This window comes from Myxocyprinus asiaticus, chromosome 2 (genome assembly GCF_019703515.2).
Source record: "Myxocyprinus asiaticus isolate MX2 ecotype Aquarium Trade chromosome 2, UBuf_Myxa_2, whole genome shotgun sequence".
In the NCBI taxonomy this organism is placed as follows: Eukaryota; Metazoa; Chordata; class Actinopteri; order Cypriniformes; family Catostomidae; genus Myxocyprinus; species Myxocyprinus asiaticus.
Genome location: NC_059345.1, coordinates 34,552,006 through 34,569,264, shown reverse-complemented (window position 1 = coordinate 34,569,264; position 17,259 = coordinate 34,552,006). Strand labels below are relative to the sequence as shown.

The following is a 17,259-nucleotide window of genomic DNA, read 5'->3' as shown; positions in this document are numbered from 1 at the left end:
TTATCACAGCTGTGTACATCCCGCCACAAGCCGACACAGACCGGGCACTCAAGGAACTGTATGGGAGTATAAGTGAGCAGGAAACCGTGCCCCCTGAGGCTGCATTCATTGTGACCAGGGACTTTAACAAAGCCAATTTCAAATCAATCGCACCAAAATACCACCAACACATCAGTTTCAACACACGAGGGGACTGGGTTTTGGACCATTGCTACTCTCCCTTCCGGGATGACTACAAATCCCTCCCCCGCCCCACCATTTGGCAAATCGGACCACTCTTCCTTTCTGCTTCTGCCCGTTTACAGGCAGAAACTGAAACAGGAAGCACCCACCCTCAGAACGATCCAGTGCTGGTCGGACCAAACAGATTCTATGCTACAAGACTGTTTTGATCACGTGGACTGGGAGATGTTCTGGTCCGCCTCTGATGACGACATCGAGGTTTACGCTGATAGCATAACGTGTTTCATCAGAAAGTGCGTAGAGGATGTTTTTATGACCAAAACAATACGGATCTACCCCAACCAGAAGCCATGGATAAATAGCGATATTCGAGCGGCACTTGATGCGCGGACCTCCGCTTTTAATTCCGGGAACACGGAGGAGAATAAACAAGCCAGTTATGCACTCCGCAAAACTATCAGAGCAGCCAAACGCCAGTACAGGGACAAGATTGAAGGACAGCTCTAGAAGCATGTGGCAGGGAATTAATATCATCTCAGACTTTAAAGGGAATAAAAACTACACCGTGAACACCGCTGCCTCTCTCCCGGATGAGCTAAATACTTTTTATGCTCGTTTTGAGGGAAATAACACCGCCTTCGCGGAGAGAGCTCTCACGGCCGGAGCTACAGAGGTTAGTTCACTCTCCGTCTCTGTAGCGGATGTAACCCGATCCTTCTGATGGGTGAATATCCGTAAAGCTGCGGGTCCAGACGGCATTCCGGACCGCATCATCAGAGCGTGCGCGAACGAACTGGCTGGTGTTTTTACGGACATTTTCAACCTTTCCCTCTCCTTGTCTGTGGTCCCCACATGCTTCAAAAACGTCCACCATTGTGCCTGTACCAAAGCAATCCAAAATCACTTGCTTAAATGACTGCCGTCCTGTTGCTTTGACCCCCATCATCAGCAAATGCTTTGAGAGACTAGTCAGAGATTACATGTGCTCTGTGCTACCTCCCTCACTGGACTCACTGCAGTTTGCTTACCACAACAACTGCTCCGCTGATGATGCCATTGCATCTACACTACACACTGCTCTCTCCCACCTGGAAAAAAGGAACCCATATGTGAGAATGCTGTTCGTAGACTACAGCTCAACATTCAACACCATAGTGCCCTCCAAGCTTGATGTGAAACTCTGGGCTCTGGGCTTAAACAGCTCGCTGTGCAGCTGGATCCTGGACTTCCTGTCAAGCAGAAGCCAGGTGGTTAGAATAGGCAGCAACATCTCCTCATCACTGACCCTCAACACTGGAGACCCACAGGGCTGTATTCTCAGCCCACTCCTGTATTCCCTGTACACACATGACTGTGTGGCAACACATAGCTCCAATGCCTATAGTTTGCTGATGATACGACGGTGGTAGGTCTGATCACTGACAATGATGAAACAGCCTACAGAGAGGAGGTGCACACTCTGACACGCTGGTGTCAGGAGCACAACCTCTCCCTCAACGTCAGCAAGACAAAGGAGCTTGTGGTGGGCTTCAGGAGAAGAGACAGAGAACACAGTCCCATCACCATCAATGGAGCACCGGTGGAGAGAGTCAGCAGCTTCAAGTTCCTCGGTGTCCACATCACAGAGGAACTCACATGGTCCGTCCACACTGAGGCCGTTGTGAAGAAGGCTCATCAGCACCTCTTCTTCCTGAGACGGCTGAGGAAGTTTGGAAAGAACCGCCACATCCTCACATGGTTCTACACCAGCACTGTAGAGAGCATCCTGACTGGCTGCATCACTGCCTGGTATGGCAATAGCACCGCCCACAACCGCAAAGCCCTGCAAAGGGTGGTGCGAACTGCCAGACACATCATCGGAGGTGAGCTTCCCTCCCTCCAGGACATATATACCAGGCGGTGTGTGAAAAAAGCTCGGAGGATCATCAGAGACTCTAGCCACTTGAGCCATGGGCTGCTCCTACTGCTACTATCAGGTAGGCGGTATCATAGCATCAGGTCCCGCACCAGCCGACTTCATGACAGCTTTTTCCCCCAAGCAATCAGACTTTTGAACTCTTGATCTCTCACGATCAATATACATCAGCACTGCACTTTATTAATCTTACTATCTCACACTGGACTGTCATAAATTATATTCTCTCTTAACAACACTGGCAACTGACTATCAACCGACAGCCTGAATGTCAATACAGTACAATACAACTTACTGTATATTTTATATATACTATATATACTATTTTTATTGTATAATGTGTATTCTATATTGTGTGTATTGTATACTGTACATTGTATGTTATTATTTGTATATTGTGTTGTGTGTAATTATGTGTATATTAGATATGTAAATTTTGTTGTGTAAATCTGATGTTTATTGTAAATTGGTATATGTCTCATCACTGTCATGACTGCTATGTTGCTCGGAACTGCACCCAAGACTTAAACCCACTATTGCACTTGTGTATATGGTTGTGTGACAATAAAAGTGATTTGATTTGATCCTTAGACACACACACATACAGGGTATATTTGAAGGACTCTGCCATACTACACACACAAAATATGAAACTGAGACACATGCACAGGCATAAACAATCACCCATAAACAATCAACAGCCATTCATTTACCCTGTTAACAAGACCATCTGAAACAGCATGCAGTTCCCATTGTGGTCAAGGCTGGTTTGAGCTGGTTTGGAGCTGATCTAGCTGATGGACCAGCATAGATATGTTGTTCACCAACAAAACTTTTACATACTGATTGACTAGTATGTTTTTTTCAGGTAATGCTGGAAAACCAAGGAAGTCTTTCTGGTTAAGCTAGACAAAAATCCTTGGTGGAACGCCAGCAAACCAGCATCCCATGTTGTAGACCAGCATTCAAAACGAAAATGTGCTGGTGACCAGCTATGCTGTTTTTCTTTTCCCCCAGCAGGGTAGTCACATGTGGTAATGCCACCTACAGGCCTGTTTACTTTTCTGACCAGTAAACAATGGTCAGAAAATGGAAGAACACTGAATGGAAGAACTTGTCAGAACTGAATGGAAGAACACATTCCTGTCATGTATGATTACATTTGCATGAGCAATCAAGAGACGTTTGACCGATGTTGCATCAGACCTACATGTAACAATTTACAATGAACTCATTTAAAGACTGCTTCTGGCTACATAAGGAGAAGATTATCTCATAGAGCTTGTATGGAGTGGCTTTGGTTGGGATTAGTTCCATCTGAATGGTATTTGGTTTAGGGAGGCAGTCTGTTACTGTAATGGGGTGGTGGGTGATGTTCCATATCCCGCTACTGAAACTCAACTGACCCCAGCTTTCCAAATCAGATATCTTAATCTGAAGAGGAAAAATAAACCCCTTGTGAGTCATTGTCTTCGCTGCACCTGCTAGATTTTGCCGGATGTGGTTGTGTGTGTTTCAAGTGTGCCTAATCCTTTATCCATCATCTAATGTTATTGTTTGTGTGTGTGTGTGTGTGTGTGTGTGTGTGTGTGTGTGTGTGTGTGTTTCAGAGACGCCCCCTCCAGGCTATATCAGTGAAGATGGAGAGACCAGCGATCATCAGATGAATCGCAGCATGGACACAGGTGATGCTACATAATACAACAGTGTACTTTCATACAACAGTGTCAACAGCAATATAATAAGTCACCTATGTTTAATAAATAGTGAAATGTATTAATTCCGGTATAATAAGAGTAAACGATTCTTCCAACTACAGTAGGAATATAGTTCATTGGTCGAAATATAGGCTGTATGTTCGAACTGTATGGTTGCCTAGTAACATAGCAATTTGTTGAATCAATATAGAATGTTGAATCAAAACTAAGCTTTATCAGCATTTTACAGTGCCTTCAAACATGGTTCAACAATCAGAATTTAGAGTTGGATGTATCTGCTTTAGATCGCATCTACACTTATCCAAACTAGTCCACACTTTTCATTCAAAAACTCACTTTTCAGTTTCCTAATGTCATTGTTTTCCAATGTATGTAGTTGAAGAGCTTTTTCAAAAGTCTCCATTTTCAGTGGAGGAAATCACTGTTCTAGTGTGGATGAGAGGCGTAAATGTTGCAAAATCAATTCGTTTTCAAACAAAAACTTATTTGTGTGAGCATAGTCTTAATGCGAGTTAAACTACAGAATTGTAGTATTGTTGAATTCTTGATTCTGATTGGTTGACACACATTCCTAGCATATTGATATCACTTCTCCACATTCTTTGCAAAGTTAACAGACATAATCATGCCATAAGTAAGTTGTCCAATCAGAATGTAGAGTTGGAACTACCTCTTAATGTCAGAAATACCACATAATAATGGCATTGGTGAATTCTTGATTGTTTGACACATTCATAATCAATTAATTATTTTCTATAATTGCATGGCTGTGAAGTAGTTCAAGGGTTTGTTGACCACATTCCATTATACTGTATCATTTCGCCATGTTCCTCGCCAAAGTTTCGACTTAGTTAACAGACTTAAACGGTGGCATAAGGAAGTAGTCCTTCACTCAGTATCTTGAGATAAACACATGTGCAAGTGGCAAGTTTTGTATTAGCCAAAAAATGTGACTTCTGAATTAATAAAAATGTTATCAAGAATGAATGCTGTGTTTGTCCTGTGTACATTGAACTCACTGATCTCTCCATTTCTTTACAGGGTCTCCAAACCTGTCACCAAACCCTGTGTCTCCTGCCCACAATAACTTGGGTAATTCTGACTTTTTGTGTGTGTGCACCTGAATGTGTCTATAAAAGTTTTAGGGAAGTATAATCTGTCTCTGCTTTCAGTATGTTGCTTACTTGAGCACTTCTGTTAGTGTGTATGAGTGTTTGCACAAATGTGTTTCCAATCTCTCTCAGAGGAAATGGATTGTTGAATGGATTGTTTTTATTTCCCCAAAACAACTTGGACAAACACCGCCCACACTAAACATTCAGATCAACATCCTGTCAGTTACCATCTTAGCTAGGGAAGGCTTACCATTCCTGTCTATCAGATTGCGCTTTTACAGACACAGCCCAGATCCCCAAGTGATTTTATTCTTCTCCACAGCAGTGGTGTATGTGTGTGTATGCATGTGTGACAGAGAGAAAAAGAGAAAGAAAGGCTCATGCCATAAGCCTGTAATTTTCTGTAGTATTCTGTCCAAGTGGGGATGGTCTTTCCACGATTCAGCCTTTATTTCTGGGAATTAGCGTGTGCTGTTGACATCACTGTGTCAGTTCCCAGCTCCCGTGCTCTCTGTCTCTTTGGGCAATCTGTATCCCCACCCATTTGTATGTTTTTCTCTCTATTTTCCCTCTTTCTGTGTATATTTTGCCTCTCGGATTCTCTTCTTCTATTGTTTTTTTTTTTTTTTTCACAGTCTCTCTCTCCCTGTTTCTCAGATCTACAGCCTGTGACATACTGTGAACCAGCGTTCTGGTGCTCTATTTCATACTATGAGCTGAACCAGAGAGTTGGTGAAACTTTCCATGCCTCCCAGCCCTCTTTAACAGTAGATGGATTCACAGACCCATCCAACTCTGAGCGCTTTTGCCTGGGCCTTCTGTCCAACGTCAACCGTAATGCTGCTGTGGAGCTCACGCGCAGACACATTGGTACACACACTATCTGCCTCAATCACTCGTTAATTAGACAACAATAGTGAAAGTTCGAACTGTTTTCTGCATTTCATCTCCAACTGTTCAGTATCTGTGAAACTGGACTGTTTTTATGTATTATAGCTTCAAAGTAATATTTTCTGCTACTTTAAGACTGAATGAAATTACTTAGCAAACTTGGTTTACAATATTTAATCAAATAGTTGAAGTGATCAGTTAGTGAGATCAAATAGTTCATTTTTATATATATATATATATATATATATATATATATATATATATATATATATATAAAATCTTTAAAAGCATTTACTATTTTTCTCACTTGTACCCTTGTGACAACCTTGGTTTTTGCAGGCCGGGGTGTACGTTTGTACTACATCGGGGGTGAAGTGTTTGCAGAGTGTCTGAGTGACAGCGCCATTTTTGTTCAGAGCCCCAACTGTAACCAGCGTTACGGCTGGCACCCTGCCACTGTCTGCAAGATTCCACCAGGTAAGAGACCCTTACCCTGAGAGATCCAGAGAGTTAAAGAGTAGCTGTGGTGGAAATAGACATCCATTTTCAGCATGTTATTCAGCTAAAAGCAGTTTTTTTTTTTGTTTTTTTTTTACCTTATTTCCACCCAGGCTGTAATCTGAAGATCTTTAATAATCAGGAGTTTGCAGCTCTGTTGGCCCAGTCTGTGAATCAAGGCTTTGAGGCCGTGTACCAGCTCACCCGCATGTGCACCATTCGCATGAGCTTCGTGAAGGGCTGGGGAGCCGAGTACAGGTACAGTTACTGCAATCACTCCCACCATATCTCTTTTTTTCATCTCTCTTGGAATGTAGCCTTGTTTTGACTCGCTTAAAGAGTTTTGCATCACTTGTGAAGTGGTTACCCAAAACCACCGAAGCCACCGTGCTTCCTGTTAAACCCTGATTCAGACAAGAGTCTGAAGTGCCGATTGACTGAAAAATGACAAATGCTTCTTTTGTTTGGTTTACCACTTTTACATTAGCATTTATTGTAATGCCTTAATATTATGAACAAAACAGTTGTGATTTGAATATAATACACAATAACAATAGCTTTAAAGCAATTTTAATATGCAAACAACTATATTTGTGCCTACAGCAGCAGACAGCTCTATAGGATCATGGCAGGGCATGACAGTCTGTTCCGCCCAGTCTGGCATGCTCTGGTGAAGGGCTCTGATGTAGCAAGACAACCTGCTGTCCACCAGCTTAGCGTGTCAGTCGTATAAACTGTTAGGTCTGCACTGGCAAATCATGCCACACCAAGCAAACTCACACATGCTGTACTTGGAGAAGTGTCAAAGATTCTTGGTCTATCTTTCTCCCCCCTCTTGCTCTTGTGAGTAACTTCATTGTTTCATTGTTGAGCCAAGGCCCTAATCAGAAGCAGTTGTGGGTTTTAACCAAGAACATCCACAGGGAACGCATGAGAAGAGCGAGTGGGAAAGAGTGAGACTGGTGTGAGAGAGAATTGGACTGTGGTTTCCACACAGCTTGGCCTGTGGAGACAGTCTGAGCAAAGTCAGGTTTCAGCAGACACCCACTCCCTTTCTCTCACGCCCCTCCACCTCTCTCCACCTCCAGCTCCCCCTCTTTAAGCGGTTAAACTCTTCCTGGTGCCATTTAAAAATGCCACATTTGAGCTGTTTATTTTGGCTGTACACTTTATTTTTACCCCATTAGACATTTTCATTAAGTCAGCAAACATCATAACGTAGGACAGCACAGTGCCAGTGTCTTGAGCTCAACGTCATATATTCTTTCAATTTGTCTGTCACCTGATCTGCCCCAGATTCCTTGGTCGATAACTACAGTGCATTCAGAAAGTATTTAGACCCCTTCATTTTTTCACATTTTGTTATGTTGCATCCTTATGGTAAAATGCTTTAAATTATTTGTTTTTTCACATCAATCTACACTCCATATCCCATAATTACAAAGCAAAAACCAGATTTTTGATAGCTTTGCAAATTTATTAAAATTAAAAAACTGATATCACATTGACATAAGTATTCAGACCCTTAACTCAGTACTAAGTTGAAGCACCTTTGGCAGCAATTACAGCCTCAAGTCTTTTTGGGTATGATGCGACAAGCTTTGCACACATGGATTTGGGGATTTTCTGCCATTCTTCTCTGCAGATCCTCTCAAGCTCTGTCAGGTTGGATGGGGACCGTCGGTGGACAGCCATTTTCAGATCTCTCCAGAGATGTTCGATTGGGTTCAAGTCCGGGCTCTGACTGGGCCACTCAAGGACATTCACAGAGTTGTCCCCAAGCCACCCTTGTGTTGTTTTGGCTGTGTGCTTAGGTTCATTGTCCTGTTGGAAGGTGAACCTTCAGCCCAGTCTGAGGTCCTGAATGCTCTGGACCAGGATTGCATTAAGGATATCTCTGTATTTTGCTGCGTTCAGCTTTTCTTCAACCATGACCAGTCCCCCAGTCCCTGTTGCTGAAAAACACCCCCACAGCATGATGCTACCACCACCGTGCTTCACCGTTGGAATGGTATTGCGCAGGTGATGAGCGGTGCCTGGTTTGCTCCAGACATTACGCTTGGAATTTAGACCAAACAGTTCAATCTTCATTTCATCAGACCAGAGAACCTTGTTTCTCACAGTCTGAGAGTCCTTTAGGTGCTTTTTTGCTAATTCCAAGCGGGCTTTCATGTGTCTTGCACTGAGGAGAATCTTCTGTCTGGCCACTCTGCCATAAAGCCCAGATCAGTGGAGTGTTGCAGTGATGGTTATCCTTCTGCAAGTTTCTCCCATCTCCATAAATGATCTCTGGAGCTCAACCAGAGTGGTTCTTGGTCAACTCTTTTACCAAAGCCCTTCTACCCCGATTGCTCAGTTTGGCCGGTTGTTCCATACTTCTTCCGTTTAAGAATTATGGAGGCCACTGTGCTCTTGGGAACCTTCAATGCAGCTGAAATTTTTTTGTAGCCTTCCCCAGATTTGCGCCTCGACACAATCTTGTCTCTGAGCTCTGCATGCAGTTCCTTTGACCTCATGGCTTGGTATTTGCTCTGATATGCATTTTCAGCTGTAAGACCTTATATAGACAGGCGTGTGCCTTTCCAAATCATGTCCAATCAATTGAATTTGCCACAGGTGGACTCCAGTCAATGTAGAAACAACTTAAAGATGATCTAGAGAAATGGGAGGCACCTGAGCTAAATTTCAAGTGTCATAGCAAAAGGTCTGAATAGTTATGTCAGTGTGACATTTCAGTTTTTTCTTTTTAATTCACGAGTTCGTTTGCCCATGTAATCTTTAATCTTTTAAGGTTAAACTTATTTGGCTTGCTGTCCACGGTGGTGGGGCTCGAGGAAGCAGCTTCAACTCGAGCTCTAAATTTATCATCTCCTTAAAACTTCAATGTAAACGGCCACTGTTATGATTGGCTAACATCGTGCAGCCCCTCAAATACAGCCATATATATTTGAAACTCAGTCGGAAGAGAATGAACAAGCTCCACAACAATAAAAAACTAAATTTCAGGGTTTACACATATCGCACATCCAACACATTGTATTTGAAATGTATCAGACTGTTCACTTAAGCACAGCAGCACCATAAACTATAAATATTATACGGTCCAATAGTGTTTTTAACTGCCCCATCTTTCAATATCAGTTCCATTGCAAAGCTTGAATCATATTGTGACTGGTTCACAAGCAATCCATATTGATATGAGCCGAAAACAGATATAATACATGCTGAAATGAGTCGAAAAAACATACAGTCCACCCTGAAAAACACATTATACAATCCACGATGAAACATGACCCGCACATATACTGTATCATCCTGCACTGATGCGATCAGGAACATTGTTAAGCTTCAGTCACTATTTCCTGATATTGGGATGCTTCAACAGAGGCCAAAGCAGAGAAGCTGGTCTTCACAGGCACAACATCTTCCATCCTCTGTCTACTCTGGATGAGAGGCGGTTCTCCCCGCCAGCAGCAACATTGGAATGGAGCAGCTCTTAAAACGCAGCACACATTGCCGAAAACTCATCAGAACGGTCCAATGTGTTCACCTAGTGCATGTTTACATAGACCAGCGATTAAAAATAGCGCAGATGGTTGCAAAAATGTGTCCATGACGCATTTATACTCAAAACAGCAAGATGCAGAATGGGAGTCTCCTTTTAAGAGTTATAACTTGGCATTGCGTCTTTTAAAAGCGGCGCGAGATGCATGATAACGGTTGAAGCAGTTCATCTGTTGCATGTTTATGTAGATAAACATTTAAAAATAGTCCAGATGGGCACAAGGTGTCCTGTGTAAGTTCCCTTTAGTGTACAGGAATATTAGACACATCTGTCTTGTTCTACCAATTCACCTTTCTGACTGAGCGCCAGTGTGCGGGCCAAGGATGCGATGATGTTAAAGTAGGTGTTGATGTCTTGCTGTAGAGGCAGTCATGTGATGATGTATTCATCTGTGTGACTTCACGGTAGGGAAAATCTTTGCAGCTTGGTTTAAATAAATGCTCTTTTTGTATTAAGGAAGAAGTTTTGAGTTCTGAAGCTTGCAGTATGTTTTTATAGTACAATGAACTCATGTCAAAAGATCAAGGAAAATTGTATTCCTTATGTCATGACCACTTTAAATTATGTATCTGCCATTGTTCTCCCAAAATCTGACATACAAAAGTTGCACTCAGTAAAATTTGGATGTATGCTGCGCCAACACCTAGCAGCGTAGATACTGCATCACGCAAAGCAGATGTTCTTAGTTATTGATGTCATTGTAAAAATGAACTATGTGCAGTCAACCATGATTAACTTATTCCACAAATGAAAACATCCAATTACAAGGGATTATTGAGATAAAGTAATCGTACCCAATGAACCCAGCCCGTACCCAACCCAACTGATACTTTGAAACTTTAAATGTTCTTTTTCACAGTAAGTGAATGGAAAAGGTAAATCTGGCGTTTAGGAAGAGCCTTTTTCATTTACTTCCTCTACTTCCACTACTTTTTTCTCTCTCTGTCCATCTGGAGGCTGTGGTCTATGCTTATGCTCTATTTCAGCACTGCCCTCGTGAACTGTCTGGGATCTGTTTGTAGACAGCTGCCTGAGACATTCATTGAAAAACTAATTTCAAAGAAAGGCACAATAAAACTATCAATAAACAACACTGCTAGAAAACAACAACAGTGTGCAGCCACATCATTGTTTCATAAAGCTGTAAGGAATATATGTACAGTATATTTAAAGTTAAAAAGAAAGATTGCTAGGCAGAAAATGAGGACTGTTCTTTTCTAAAATGACTCTCCCAGTGCTTAAGTGACTGTAACTCATGCAGGAGGTGGACTAAGATTTTTGGAGGAACTTGCATGTGTGTGTGGGAGGAAAGATTAGTAGAACTTTCAGTGAGTTGTGGAACGTGAACAGTGTGAGGTGTCATGAATGAGGGTTCCGGGGGTAAGCCTACTCACGTGTGTGTGTGCGCGTACACGCGAGGCAGACTAAGACGGGCGTTGTGTCAACATTGTGGAATGTAAGAGAATGTATTTGGCTGCAAGTTCTTTCCCTGTGAGGGACTAGAGCTGAGCTCATATCCTGACAAATCGGAACCAGAGCTGTCCTGAACGGAGTTCTGCCTGTCATTCACAGTAAAGTATGTTAGTGGATGATTTATCAATTATATAAATTTAAAAAAGAATAAATTTTAAAACACCATAATTGGTTTGAAAGAACCTTAATGTGTATTTATGTGCAATCATACAGTGGCCCCCAATATTATTTTGACACTTATGCCACGCATAAAAATATATGTCGGTCATTGCATTAGATAACAGCATATCAAACCACGCAGCGTTTATTTCAAAGAAAGTTAGCACAAACCCTTTTCAAGCACAACATTTCACAAAAAGAACTTTGTTAGGTTTTAAATGATAAAATAATATATACTGCTCAAAAATTAACTCACAAGGACATGTCCAAAGTTGGAAATGTGATGAACCTCTTTACACCTGTGGTTACTCTGCTAGGACAACTGTATGAACTTGAGGGTAATTGACTTTATACATCCACTAAACATTGCTTTGGGACCAGTTGGTTCAAAGTAAAGCAAAGCTTTGAAATTTGTATTCTTTATATTGAGATAAGAGGTCAGTCTGTGACATTTAAAGGAATATTCCGGGTTCAATATAAGTTCAGCTCAGTCGACAGTATTTATGGCATAATGTCAATTACCACAAAAAATAATTTTGACTCATCCCTCCTTTTCATTAAAAATGCATAAATCAAGGTTACAGTGAGTCACTTACAATTGAAGTGAATGTGTCCAGTCTTTGGAGGGTTTAAAGGTGGAAATGTTATAAAACTACTTAAAATAATTATTTTTGCATTATTTGAGCTATAAAGTTGTTAAATTGTAATTTTTACAGTCATTTTAGGATTTTAGTGTTTGTTAACATTACGTCATCATGGTTACAAAGTTGTAAAATTGGCTATAACTTTACACAGAAAAGGTTAGTAAGTGATTTTATCACACTAAAATCATGTTAACATACATATTGATTATGTCTTGTGGATATACTTTTGAAAGTTATTATTTTTACATTTACGGACTGGCTTATGTAATCCAGATTTGTGCTTTTTTTTTTAAAGAAAAGGAGGGGTGGGTCAAAGTAAATGTTTGTGGTAATTAATATTATGCCAGAAATGCTGTCAATTGAGCTTAAATTATATTGAACCCAGAATATTCCTTTAAATCCTCTATTGGTCATTCATCTTTTCGCTATACGGATTCTCAGGTTAATCAAATTTTAATTTTGGTATGTAGCAAAAACACAAAACTTCTAAACATATGCTTGTGTTTCTGCTCTCCTACATTTGCATGAATATGAATAGAAGTGAATGGACTACAAATTGAAAAAGAAGTGAAGATATTTCTGAGGAAAGGGCTAGCATCATTTGCTTGCAGCTGCCACTTGGTTTGATATTTTGTTTTCAAATGTGTTCACATTCATACATTTACCAAGTGTCCAAATACTTTTTGGAGGCTACTTCTGCTTTTCTTACCTCTTTCTTTGTCTTTATCTCTCTTCTTTGTATGCTGACAGGCGGCAGACAGTGACTAGCACCCCCTGCTGGATAGAACTGCACCTGAACGGTCCTCTGCAGTGGCTGGACAAAGTGCTCACTCAGATGGGCTCCCCCTCCATCCGTTGCTCCAGTGTGTCATAGGAAAAACTCTCTCTGTACAAACAAGTAAAAAGTTCCTTCAGAAGTCAAAGGCTGAAGACCTTTATTCCAACCTGCCAACTGGGTCCCACAGCCTTCCTTCAGACTCAGTAGCACTTTCACATGCGTTTGTCTCATGTTAGAGAAGTGCATCACATTATGTGCATATATTCTTCTTTTTAAATAATGTTATTGTTAGCTTATTTGTTTCTATTATTTTTTTGTAAAATGTTGCCATTTGTTATACATTTTCTTATATAGCATGTGCATGTAAGATCTCTCTCTCTCTTACGTGATGCTGTTGTTAGGTACATTTTTACCTTTACAGGTGTATTAGATGCTTAATTATTTTTAGAAAAAAAAAATTTTTACAAATAAATTAAAAGTGCTTTTTTTTCTAAAGTGAATATATGAGGCTTTTAAAATCCCAGTTAAACTGTCTTTATTTTCTTCTTTGTTTTGGTTTTATCAAAATAATGGAAACTTGGCCCTTGTCATATATTTTATGTAGTACATATCAATATGACACAGTGCTTCTCCTTTCCCATGAGAATGAAACAGGATGTCTTTGATTCCCGGTCAACTCTTCAAAGCCTTTAATGTCCCTGTCTTTTTGGTAGCAGTGTGTGCAAACACTTACGCCCAAATTACTTTTAGACAGTCACACATTACATTAGCTATTGAGTGAGACAATTCTCTGCACAGAATACAAAAAGGCAAACTTTATCATCTTCATATGTGCACATTATGGTTTATGTAAGACTTGTGTTTTCTATGCTAATATATCTATGTTTGGGGGTTTTGTACAGGTGTTGAGCTAAGAGCCTCAGTTTCATTCTACAGCAGAATTCCAGTTGTATTGTTTTACATTTCTCATAATGGAACCATGCTAAGAGTGTGTCTTTAAGTATGTGTGCAGGTTGCGTGGCAACCATCCTCTGTGCATACGTGCATGTGTGTGTTTCTGTAGTATCTGCTCTATAGTCGAGTTTAATTTTGTTTATATCAAAACAGCCGTTCCTTTCTCTGCACAGTGTCAGTGGTTTCTGTATGTTTGAAGTGAATTAATATGAAATTAATACTGAGTTTAAGAATTTGTAACATTTGCATGTGTTTTGTAGATGTCATTATTCTTGGGTGAGGAACTCTTCAAGCTATGCAGATTGAGTGATATTGTTTGCAGCTGTTCTACATCAATTTATCAGCTTTGGAAAAGGAAAAGAATTTCTTAAAATTTTGGTAGATTTTGAAAAATCTTCAGTGGGCATTACATAAGTTTACACTTCAGATCCTATAATGTTTGCTTTTAATTCTTTGATGTTGTGCAGAGTTTTAAAGGTTCATTACAAAAGTTGAGACAGTTCTGTTTGTGTACATCTGTGCATCTGCATGCATATCTGCAGCTCCTCATGTCCTCTTTAAATCCTCCAGAAATTATACTGAATGAGTGTGCCTTTGCTTCAACTCACACTGCACAGTGTGTACATAGTATATTAGAGAATTCTACACAGGCAGTTAAGCATATTGTTAAGTGAATGGGTTGTGATCTTTTCTCTGCTAAACTTGTATATATGTCTGATATATTGATGATGCATGCCTATTTTCTGCAATTCATGCAATTTGTACTGTAGACTCCATTTTGCTACCAAATATTTTTTCAGAAGTGGGACGGGGAAAGTAAATGCTCTTACCTCCATGTTTGTAATCACTTAAAGGGGGCAGTACTGCTGGCAGGTTTTTTGTAAGGTTAACCCTGTATTTTGTCAGACGCTCATAGGATATGGAGAGGGGCTTTAAGAAGGGAAATGCTTTGTAATAATGGGCTTTGTGAAAGCCAGATCCTGTACAGTACTTTGTTAGCAGTTCTTTTTGGTGCACTTGTAATGAGGAGCAAGCTGTTAGCATGCCTTTTTGAAATCTTAAAGGTGTTCGTATGAAGGTAAAATAGTGCCTAAATGATTTGCATGCACAGTGTAAGATTTGTGAAAGCGTAAATCAAATTGCAAGTGTAAAAATAAATTGCATGCACAGAACGTTTGGTAAAAGTGTAAATCAAGTTGAAAGTGTTAGAAAAAAATATTAGCAATACTTAAATGCTTTGCATAAGTGTAATTTGTGTTGTGAATCTGGAATTTCATATTAACACAAGGTATTCTTCTGACTTTTTTTTTGTGCTTAAACTTTTGCCACTGTTTTTGCGCCTAAACATGGCCAAAAACATTGCAAACCTGCAATCAGCGGTAAGCAAAAAAGAGTTTTGCAAGCGCACGGGGGAAGGTGGGTCTACCTGCTTTTAGTAACCAATCAAATTAGGTTTTCCTTGACCAGTTTATTCTCCTTCAAATTAAACCTCATTGGTTTAATAACGTGACAGCTTCTTCTTCATATGGCTCAGCGTCGTTCCTCTGGGTATCCTCTCTTAAATATTAAGCTGAAATATTAATACATACACTAATTAATTATATTTACCATTAATTACCATTGGCAAGGTATTTTGGTGAATAGATGGAATTAGCTGGTATCACAGAACTCATGCTAGATAACAAATGAAGTAAGCCATATAAAACAAAACTCTGTGAACAGATAGTTTACTTATATAATTTAGTTTTTTAGAATGAGTTCTATGATACCAGCAAGTTCCATCCATCCACCCATTTGCCTTGCCAATGATAATTAAAAGTAAATATAATAAATAAACGGTGTCTGCTCAACTGTACTCTCACAATAAAAGATCGTGTATGTATTAATATTGCGTGCTTGCAAAACTCTATTCAGTGAGCAATTTGTGCCAAAAGTGTGAGCTCAACAAAAGGGAAGACGGAACAGTGTATATCGGGATTATTTCTGGAAAATATTTATGCCACAAACACAAATTATTTACACTTCTGCAGTAGTTTATTTTACACATACATACTGATTCTACAGGGTCAGTCCATTTTGCTGTTTATGACACCCTTTCTTTGCTTAAATATTACTGATTGCAGGTTTGCAATGTTTTTGGCCATGTTTAGGAGCAAAAACAGTGCCAAAAGTGTAAGCGTGAAAAAAAGGAAGTCAGAAGAATGCACGCCAAATTTACTTTGTGTTAATACGAAATTACAGATTTACAACACATGAATTACACTTATGCAAAGCATTAAAGTATTTCTAATATTTTTTTCTTACGCTTGCAACTTGATTTACACCTTTACAAAATGTTCTGTGCACAAGCAATTTATTTTTTTATAAAGGCTACTATTATCTTTTACAAATCTTACACTGCGCATGCAAATAATTTAGGCACTATTTTACCTTCATATGTTCTAATGTGTTGTAAAGGAGTCATGAAGTTTAGAAAGTAGCAGTTAGGTGCATCATGAACTTCAAGACATTAGAAAAGATGTGTGACATCTGTGAGCATAAATGTCCATAAGGACTGTTGTGTGATTTAGAAGCTCTGAAACTTTGATAAAGTCAGTGTGTTATTGTATGACTAGGATTGTTTGACATGTATTTATAACATCTTCATGTCATCTGGCAAGAACAACATAGAAGGTACTGATATTATTCAGGAAAAGATTTATTATCTATCTAAGCAAACATTAACTTTTCTTTGAGAGGAAAAATCAAATCTCATTTTCTCAACAAATTGTTGAATATATTTTAAGTAATGTGCATTCATTGTGCTTGTGTTAACCTTTCACATTCAGTGACTTTGTGGCCTAGTGGTGATTGTTGTGCTTGACATTGTTAGATTTCTTCTTTGTATAAGTATATAATCTTTATTATTCTCTCCATCCTTAAAGTTTGTCAAGAGAAGAAAATTGTTTGCTATTATTGTACTTTTAATAAATATGTCAAAGAAAAATGTCTTGTTCACCTGAAATGAAAAACTATTTTTAATATTGGTCTGATTTGTCAGGCCTAAAAATGTCTTGTTGCGTTACAAGTTGTGACCTGGGATTCCAGTCATTTTCTACTTCTTGACAATGCTGTTTGGTTCCCCACTATGTGCATTAAATGTAACCCAACCCTGGCCAGTGAACTGGTACACACTTTTTTTTTTCCCCTTGCTGAAATATGAAAGCTGTTTTTGTTCAGTGGACCCTAAAGACAGGGAGGCTCTAGAATTTTTCTGAACTAACATATACACTCATCCAAACTTTGACAGTGTTATGAGTGACTTTCATATGCTGAAGTATTCCAGGTGTGTGTTAAATTGACGTCTGAGTGGATCACCTGGTTCAT

The 17,259-nt window shown here is 39.7% G+C and overlaps 1 protein-coding gene across 3 annotated transcripts in view; it reads left to right on the top strand.

The window, feature by feature from the left end:
* The window catches only part of LOC127453845 (mothers against decapentaplegic homolog 3-like), a 63,901-nt gene extending 47,022 nt beyond the window's left edge, over nt 1-16,879 (top strand). For 2 of the 3 annotated variants that reach the window (XM_051720580.1, XM_051720596.1), the window contains exons 4-9: nt 3,709-3,783; nt 4,858-4,908; nt 5,589-5,801; nt 6,162-6,299; nt 6,434-6,578; nt 6,924-12,904. In XM_051720580.1, the coding sequence (XP_051576540.1) occupies nt 3,709-3,783; nt 4,858-4,908; nt 5,589-5,801; nt 6,162-6,299; nt 6,434-6,578; nt 6,924-7,053 (752 nt within the window). In that variant the 3' untranslated portion in view covers nt 7,054-12,904. The other variant, XM_051720587.1, reaches the window with a different exon arrangement.
* Nucleotides 16,880-17,259: the final 380 nt, after the last annotated feature.